This window comes from Nothoprocta perdicaria, unplaced genomic scaffold (assembly GCF_003342845.1).
Source record: "Nothoprocta perdicaria isolate Ctin4 unplaced genomic scaffold, notPer1 scaffold_113, whole genome shotgun sequence".
Lineage (NCBI taxonomy): Eukaryota > Metazoa > Chordata > Aves > Tinamiformes > Tinamidae > Nothoprocta > Nothoprocta perdicaria.
In genome coordinates, this window is record NW_020454239.1 from 780,862 (window position 1) to 790,380 (window position 9,519).

The following is a 9,519-nucleotide window of genomic DNA, read 5'->3' on the forward strand; positions in this document are numbered from 1 at the left end:
GACAGGAAACCAGACAAAAAATTACAGGTTGCCACCCTTTATGTATAAAGCCTAATCATGTTTAATAAACACATTCCTACATGGAATACATGAATCACAGAAATAAGAGGAGACCAAAGGATCTATCAGCTAATGTTCCTCCTATTTTAAATACACGGCTTCAAAAAAGCCTGCTAACCCCCCAAAAAAAAAAAAACAAAAAAAACCCACTATGTAATGTGACTGCCTTATACTGTGTATATTAGGGAAATTCATGGGATGTTATATGGCCATACAAAGTCACTGCAGCCCAGAGCAAACGCAGGCAGCAGAGCCAAGCATGTGGTGATACAAGTGGACACCGGTAGCCTCAGGGCGATTTTATCTGGAAAATCTGAAAGTATTATGAAGGTGGCTGCAWGTTTTTGCCTACTGAAGAGTGTTTTTGTCATTTTTGATGCCATGAAGAGTAGGATGAAGTTTAATTTCTTTGTTTTAATCACAGCAAGGTAGCCTAGAACAAACAAGAAGCCTTAAAGATAAACACAGCTCCCTCTCCAGCTGGAAAACTAATTTGTAGTTTATTATCAGCAATACTGGATCTAATAACCTGCATACAGGCAGAACTTCGTGTACACAGACACAGTCTCTAAGAGATTTGAGTTGTTTTGTGTACTCAGTGTCAGCTTAATGAATATTTATTACTGGTAACATGACAATCGGACAATAAGTCAATAAGAGATTGTGAACAAAATAAGTAAARGCTGCAAGAATTAGCAATGCTAAAGGCGAAATAATTGGAAATTCCTGCATCTATTGCAGCAGTGAGGGGCCAGATACTTTACAGCRGGAAGAGAAGCATAAATTATTCCCCTGCCTATATATCCAGTTCTCATGTTTGGCTTTTCAGAATTTTGTATTATTATAGCTCAAAATTCCAGAGACGCTCAACAATGAGGAGACCTCAACTAATCTCCAGCTTTCAGCTGCTCACTGAAGCAGCTGCCAATCCCTTCCATCTAAAACAGCTTCTACTGCAGTTTTTCTGCCCATGAACACAGAAGGAATAGAGCAGAAGAGCACAATTTAAAACTTAAATTTTCATCAGCTAAGGTTGCTTGAATGAAGTCTAGGGCCATGACCTCACTAAAGCACGAGGGGAAACGGACTGAGTACTATTCAACAGGTTCAACAATGCTCACTGAATACAGAATTGCTTCAAGACAAAATAAAGTATTTGGACATCCCAGTTTAAAAGACACATTAAAAAGCACAGTGTATACATATGCATGTGTGAATGCACATACAGGGCTGCATGCTACAGTGCTACCATATAGGGTTTCTAGCACATCAAGAACCTGATACTAGATGGATGCAAATAGTGCCGGAAATCAGACTCCATAAATGAATAATACAAATCCTGCAGGCTCGAGAAGCATGTGGGAGTCCAAAATATGGGTTAGGGATCTTTTTAATGCTGTACTAGAAGCAAAAGGACTGACTGATTACGAAAACCTTTCCCTAATTAACCTATAAGTTATAGATCAAAAACTGAAAATGAGGTATAACAGACTTAGGGACACAAGAGGAAGTAAGTACTTTATGCAGGCGGTCATACAATCCCCACCTAAATTAATAAAGATTTCTGACTCTTGAATACTTCTAGGAAAGTAATCCCTGTTGCTTATTCACTAATGCTGGCAGTAATTATATTCAATTAAGAAAAAGTTTGTTTGTATGAAAGATAGAATCTAAAAAGTTTCCAATACACAAGCCAAAGCTAATTATGTTACCGCTTAACAACTAAAAACATGCTTTAAATATTGGTTCGTTCATTTAGACTATCTTACATCTATTTAAAACAGTTTCAAAATGACTGATGAGTACTAAATTAAATTTGCTAGCGTTGAATGTTTTAAATAAGTTTTATTACTAAGTAACTGAAATCCAGAACATTTTCAATCATTTAGTTTCCCTTTTTCTAGCTGTTTTCTCCTAGCTAAAGAACACCAAAATAGCGTGAGTTTATTAGTATGCTCCAAGCATTTAGATGCAAATGTGTCTAATCCACTTATAAATGAATCTTCTGTTCAGTATGCTTAACCACTTACAAAATCCAAAGAAAAAAGTATTTGTGAGCTTTAAAAATCATGAGCTCTTACAACATTTTTAAGATAGTGTAAAAACAAGAGAACTGCACACTTATAGATACTACCCAAAATTTCTGTGCCACTATTAGCCAGCATCTCTGAAATCAGTTAGAAAATAATCTATGTTAAAAGTTCTTGTACGAAAGTTCCTTTTTTAAAGGAAATCTATGTTAAAAGATCCTATACAAACTGATAAAGAACGAGCAATATTCACAATTTCAAAACTGCAACTGGAGAATGAAAAGCAGTACTGATGTATTAAGTTTGCATTAATTTYAATGGCAGAGATTGTGTTTTCCCTCAAAAAAATCATCCTCACCATATTCTGGAGGGTGTTGCGTTTTAGGAACAGTATCTAAAATACTTAGTTTGCCAATCTGATTAGAAATGCCATCAATTCTCTCACATATTTGTATTATGCAACCTCTGTAGTGCATAAAGGTTAATAAAGAACATAGCAAAGTACAATAAAGATCGTAACAAGAGTGTTGCTTAGTGTTAGGAACACTAGAAACACTACAAAAAAAGGAAGCAAGAAAGTGAAGATCTCAAAGTGAGATCCTAGAGGAACAACTACTGTTTTCCCATGTACCAGACGGGGATTTAAAAGGATATTTGTCCAATAAAGCTGACTATTTGCGAGTCCTGCAAAGCAAATGGACGGCAGAGCAAGCGAAGGCAGCAGTGCTTTTCTGAAGGAGGCCAGATGCTGGGTAAGGCCCTCGTGCACCCTCACCCCTAAGAAACGTGGCAAAGGACACGAGCACCGGAGCCAAGGCAGCAAGAAGGGGACATCTGTCCCTTCTGGGCAAGGCTCTCATTAGCAATGAGGGCCAAAGCAAAGCATCCCAGCAGAGAAATATCCGCACCCGGCCTGCTCTGTGGCTGCTCAGACGAGCTGGGCAATAGCAACATGCACCTGAGAGGGGAAAGGGTAGTACGACTGATCCTCTTGGCCTTAGCAAACATTTTTGGGCTGAATTTAAGTAATTCTATCATCAAAACTACAAGAGAGAAAGTTTCACCAACGCTATGGCCAGAGCTCAGTGACATGAGCAGGAGAGAAGGCAGTGAGGAGGGAGGATGTTTTGTGTTTTGCATATTTTAGCCTGGCTACATGAACGAAAGGTTCCCAAAGCCTGGCTTTGCCTAAACATCAGGAACAATTTGAGATAATTGTGGTTTTCAGTCAGCTATTTTATAACTAAGTCACAAATAAAAGTTACAAACGCTGTTCTGAACTTGTACCTACTTGCACAATGTAAAATACTCACGTTTGGCGCATATATATATATATATATATATATCTCAATACAAGCTCCTTCAAAATTAAGTCTCTGAAGACTTATTTCATTGCAACATAATTGCCTGGAGACCAAAAAACCCCACTAGTTTATTCAGCTGACAATTAAAAATTTACACTAACATTTTATTCCCTTTCTGGACTTAATGACTTGTGGCATTACATCCATGTGGGACACAGTGGACAGGAACCAATTATCGCGGAACTRTTTTGCAAAAGGCACATGCACAAACATTAATACATCTAATTTTAAAGTGTGCTGAACCTTCACCTTGTAGGAATGACTTCTATATTGCCCTACAGCTAAACTAGCTCAAAGAGAAAAGAATTTTTGCAGTTATTTACAAGCACCCGAAATAATTCACTGATCAGAAACTATATGAAATAAACTGGAAGGAAGAACTGCCCCACAAGTCAACCCCACCATAAGCTCCATATCTGGAGCTTAGATTTTACATGCAGATTGCCTTAGTGGTACTTATGTCATGTCAATCCTTAATTTAAAAAAAAAAAAAAGTCTTAAAAGGGAAAACAAAGCAAGCAATTAACTGAACCCAAAGCACGCCTGAAAATTTAGTTTGAGTTAAACAAACAAGAAAGCTATAATAGTAAAGGCCATCTACCACATACTTACTGTAAGCAATGCCTCACTTATTCTAAATATAAGTCAAATGCTTGGTTTGTTTTTAAGCTTCTTGCAGTATGAAACACCACTCTGTAGGAAGCTGCAAAACCAAGCTGAATGCTGCATCTAGAACTCAAAGGTCTCTCAATTCAGGAATTCTTGTCATTATGAAGTCTTTAAAAAAAATCTACATTAAAAAAGAGTTAGATAATTTATTATTTTCCAAATAAGAATCCAATCATTCTGAAGAGGTGAAAATAACTTCATATTCATGTATGACACTGATCCATGAAGATAACTTGTAATCCTAGATCCCTAAAGTAAAAAAGTTACCATGCAACACTAGACAAGTGCAACAGCAAAATAGGAAACATGAAATGACAGTGCTATTGTAGCGCTAACTTCTTTTACCATTACGATTACACTCTAACTTTGAATAGAAGAACTAACATAGAGAAAAGCCCCTAGCCCTGCAATATGGTGTCTTAATCAGCTGCACAGTGAGCATGAGAGCCTTGGCTAGCAAACCRCAATGCTAGAAATGACAACCAGCAACGGAGTATATTTTGAAAGCAACTGAATTTATACAGGTTTAATTTATCTGCGAGTAGTGACTTAGCCTCACTACTCACCATCGTGACGGGAACACACCCCACAGATCAAGCAGCACGTAACTGAAGATCAACTCAAGACAACTCCAARGAAAACAGACCTGACAAGTGTCTGGAGTTACGCAACCTGCTTGCTAACCAGTTCCGTACTTCTCACCCCGTCAGCCCTGGATCCTCACTCAYTCCTACCACAATACCCTGACCTCTCTCCTTGGCTCCCAGATCCCACAGACCACCTGCAGCCCCCAGGAAAGAGGCCCAGGCTGCAGGGTGAACACACCTGCGTGCTGGGCTCAAAGGCGCCCACCAAAAGGGAGCTTCCTTTCCCCATCACAAGATGGGCTGCAGCTGGACACACAACATAAGGTACTAGTGTTGGGCAAAGTAGGGAAAAGAACAGCTAGGCAGAGGAGGGCTGGGAGCTATTTCAGAGAATCAGATAGGTCTRAGATAAAAATTTTCACTAATATATCCTTAAAACCATCCCTACCAAATTGTAGATCCAGTTGTCTGTCAAAGTTGTATGTGCATGCACACACAAAAGAAAAARAATGGGTGGTGGCTCCAATTAGATCAGGTATATACACACTTAAGTGACAAATCTTGAGGACTATGTGTGATTGCACCCAACAAGAACACAGAAGAACTAGGAAGTATGCAGAGATGATCAACAGGATGATCAAAGACAAGGAAGACTTCCTAGCCAGGACAGGCTCAATTATTCTAAAGGGAAGAAAAACAGAGGGGGTTAGTGACAGAGGTCTTAAAAAAGAAGAGGGCTTGACCTTCACTGTATGAGCCAAGAACTGAGATGTATCCAAAGAAACTAAGTGGTATAGATCCAGAACACACAAATAAAGGTGGTTTCTGATCACCAGCATGTCATTACATTGCTGAAGTCCTCACCAGATGAAGCTCGGCTACCAAAAATGTGTATGGTACAGAAAGCAACCAGATAAATTCCTGTGAGAAAAGCCATCAAGAGGAATTACAAAGACAGCASTGTCTCCACAATCACGGGAAGGTCCTCTATATTAGTTCACCCTAAAAGCCCCCAAGGCCACAAGCAGAAGGAAGCTGCGGGAGCAGAAGGAGCTGCCAAGGGCTGCTTGCCCTGGCAAACCCCTTAAGAAGGCTGATCTAATTCAGTTCACTCCTTTAATTTTACTGTGCATAATTTTTAAAATAAGCATGACTAAACTGTATTTTCTAGGTGTTTTTTAAAACTTACAGGTAGGAAATATTAACTTACACTTTCAGTAGGTTAGCGTGCAGAGTAATATATTACCACATAACTACCACAACCAGTATAAAGGTTCAGAAAGAATGACGCTTCTCTGGCACTTCCTCAGGCTGCCCAGGATTGCACAACGTTGGGCACGAGCACCCACGAGGACCTTCCCACTCGCCTGGCCTGCTCCTTGGTGCCACTCTGCCTTCCATGGGGACACAGGAGGGCTCCTGATCCGTCTGCACCTCGCTCCACACCAGCTTCCCATTCAAACAAAATAGGTAGAGCACTATATTCCAGTTATATCATTCCTTTTTTTAAATGGTTAAGTCATTGTCCCAAACATGCTACAGATGATGTTGTGGAAAAAAAATAATGGAAATATATTACAATTATGTTATAGGAAAATATACTCCTTTAAGTTGTATTTTAGTAACAAGAGTGTTATATTTACCATAGAGCTTCAAYTTCATTCTTGCCTAACATAAACAAGCTAATTTCCTATTGAACAGGCAAGTCACTCTGATGGAYTGACTGCTAAACTGCTTTCCATTTCCTCTGTTTTTCCTTTCTGTTATGTTCTAGGCAAACAAATAAAGCAAAACTGGTGAAATTGCTGTACAGGCCAACTCCTCAACTAAATCTGCAAGAATTCTTCATCAAGGAGCTGGGCTAGAACAACACACCAGACTGAAAAACTCCWTCTCTGAACAGGATCAAGTGTTTTGAAATCAAAATACACTGAATCCTGTAAAATTACTTGTTTTTTACTATTGCAGCAGCAGTGTTGGAAGTGCAGCTGTGGTTTTCACTTCTTTTACTTGTTGCTCAAGGCCACGCCCTATTCAAGGCACAGTTGCATGAGGATATAAGGTTTTGTTTGAAAAGCTTAGAAGATGTCCCTGATCCTCCTGGTTGCAGAGGAAGCTCTGAAAATAAACTCTACAGATTAAAAAATGAGGCCAAAGTAAATTCCAAAATTTACTTTTTTTAAAAAATAAATTATTTTTATTATTCATAATTTCCATGCCTGAAGCTCCTCTCCTAATCTTCACTGCACAAAAATAAGAGCTAGACAGCAGGGTTATTTAACTAGTGTCCTACTTTGGAATTTCAGATTTTAGTAAACTACTCCCTCAAAACTATTTTATTTTAGGAATCAGAAGCTTTGTGCAATATCTGCAGTTTTTGCACMTTACCAGTCAGCAACTATTTGTGCTGAAATAACTGAAATAATTCCACTCCAGAAGAACTCCTTAAAGACTCCACCAACAAAACACTTCAGCCACTCAGGTTAACTCTTGTTTCTGAGAGTAAATAGCAACTTCACACAGCTACCAAGGACAGGATATCAGGAATACCAGACTCAAACTGTACTTGCAGGGGAGTGCGAGTCAGCCATAATGTAATTAAATGACTTGGAATCTGACCAGAAACTTGGTTTATGACAAATCCGAAAGCCGGTCTATCCAACAGAACAACGTGTACTTGTTTATACACTTTTCCAATGCACCATTTGATGACAGGAGCAAAAAAAATGCATTTAAGCTGGTGTCTAACTTTAAACAGGAAGAGTTTCATTTAAGTCCTTTAAAATAAACAATTATTAAACCTCTCCCTCCCTTTGTTCAGACAGGGACTTGAAAAAATCGAAATATTTTGCCAGAGCTATCCTGTAACTGGATGGAAGGATTAGTTTTATTATGAAATAACTCAAAATAGCACTCCAGAGTGATATGAAGGCAGAAGTTAAATGCTCTGGTCTGAGTCCCATTCTTTCAATCACTTTCTGAATAACTTATGGGAATTTCCTTTACAGATGTCCCAAAAGCTACCAAAAAGCCTTCCTTKCAGACAGCTCTGTTTCAAGTTCACTACAGGGTTTCATAAAGTAAGAATTAATAACACAGCAAAATGTTATTGCACGTAAGTCCTGTGTGACTGCTCATGTGCAGCTCCTACAGAAAAGGTGAGGTGTGCTACATCTCAAAAAAGTTATCTCATATTTCCTTGCATTTATTGTGGGACATATCAGAGCAGAACACGCAGTCACTTCCCTGCAAGTCAAAGACCCTGGGTGAATAGTGACTGCAGCATAAGCAGCAAGGTGCCACRCGGTAAGCAAAAGCTTTACAAATATAAAAATAAAAGTATTTCTAATGTTGAACAGCCATAGCAATCTATTTAGGATATTTATGCCTCAAACAGAAGTCACATTATTTCACTAGAAGCGCCACTCAGTCAGTTCTACTCTTTCGGTGTAATCTCTTAATTGCCTCTGAGTTTTTGCCTCTTCAGTTTAAGGTGTCTCCCTGGACGACCACACCAATCAGTGCTGCTTAATTTACAACATTCCACTAGTAAGCAGTATGGATAATAATTAATTTTTAAGAGTAACTTGTTTATTCTATTCATCTCTTTGAAAGCAGGCTTTATCTTAGACAACACCTTCAAACAGTGATAAAAATAGACATTTTTATTTTCTAATCCACATGCTGAAAAGACTACTTAGCATAGGTTAAGACACAGAGCTTCCAAAATTACAGAATAGCTGAGTGCCGAAGAGAGGAAACGAACAAATACGGCACTAGCCTTCCAATAAGGTACTCAATTCTGTCTACTTAGTATAAGTTCTGTAAATATTTTCCTTTATAAAAAAATAAAAAGCAGAAGACTGCAACCCAGGCTATGTGAGAGCAGGTTTTGCACAGATGTACAATTCCATTTATCTGGCAAAGATGTAACTATGAACAGACAGGCTCCTGAGGTGTCACAGAAGCTACAAAATGTACAGTGCTTCCCTGTTTCACACAGACAATAAAGCCAAGACTTTCTTCTACATATACACGTTACACAGGAGAAACCGCCTGCACAGTTATTTGGTGTTGGGGGTTTAGGCAAAAAGGTGAGAAAATGGAGARGAATTTGCAAATTAACAATCCCATTAGAATAAACAGAAAGGTTACAGAGAGCTGTCAAATTCCACATTTATATTTACCTGGCAGAAGCACTGGTTCCAGTTTTTTTATCCTGGGCTCTGAAGCTATGTGGTCATCGGCCTGGTGGTTAAAARGAAAAACTGTTTAAGAACCACGAGTTTACAGCTGGACACAAGTCTGGCCTAGCTGGGCAAGGGAGMGTGTCTTCCTTTTAACTTCGAGGCTTGATTTCACGGGAACAGGGTCCCAGTGGGTGGGTGATTTGGGCGACCGCACCGGTACGGGGCGCACGGCAGTGTTGCATAAGCCGGGCTACACAGGCCGCGGGCCGGAGGGGCAGCTCGGCGGGGGCTGCGCGGACCGCGGACACCGACCCCGCTGCTTCCCCACGCAGGACGCTCCCGCGGCGCGAGGCCTAGCGCTCCCGCACCTTAGCCGGGGCCTTTCAACGCGCCCGCGCAGAAGCGACGTTCCTGCTGCCAGAAGCGCCGCCAGCGGCGGACGCAGCTCGCGGTTCCCATGGCGACAGCGGCCCCGCCGCCGCCCGGGGCTCCCGGTGCGCGCGCCCCGCTCCGCGCCTCTCCCGCGGCCTCCGCGCCCCGCTGCCCAAGGCCTCGCTTCCCCGCGGGCCAGCTCGGGCTTTGCGCGGAGGATGAGGAGGGTGGAGGGGCCCAGGCCGCG

General features: G+C 40.6%; 1 protein-coding gene across 1 annotated transcript in view; it reads right to left on the bottom strand.

Annotated features, from left to right (window-relative positions):
- MTMR10 (myotubularin related protein 10) overlaps window positions 1–9,359 on the bottom strand; it is a 32,486-nt gene extending 23,127 nt beyond the window's left edge. The window contains exons 1-2 of the mRNA XM_026052568.1: window positions 9,293–9,359; window positions 8,898–8,978 (exon numbers count right to left, since the gene is read on the bottom strand). Coding sequence (XP_025908353.1) covers window positions 8,898–8,978; window positions 9,293–9,359 — 148 coding nt within the window. The remainder of the gene's footprint in view (window positions 1–8,897; window positions 8,979–9,292) is intronic.
- Between the last annotated feature and the right edge of the window lie 160 nt (window positions 9,360–9,519).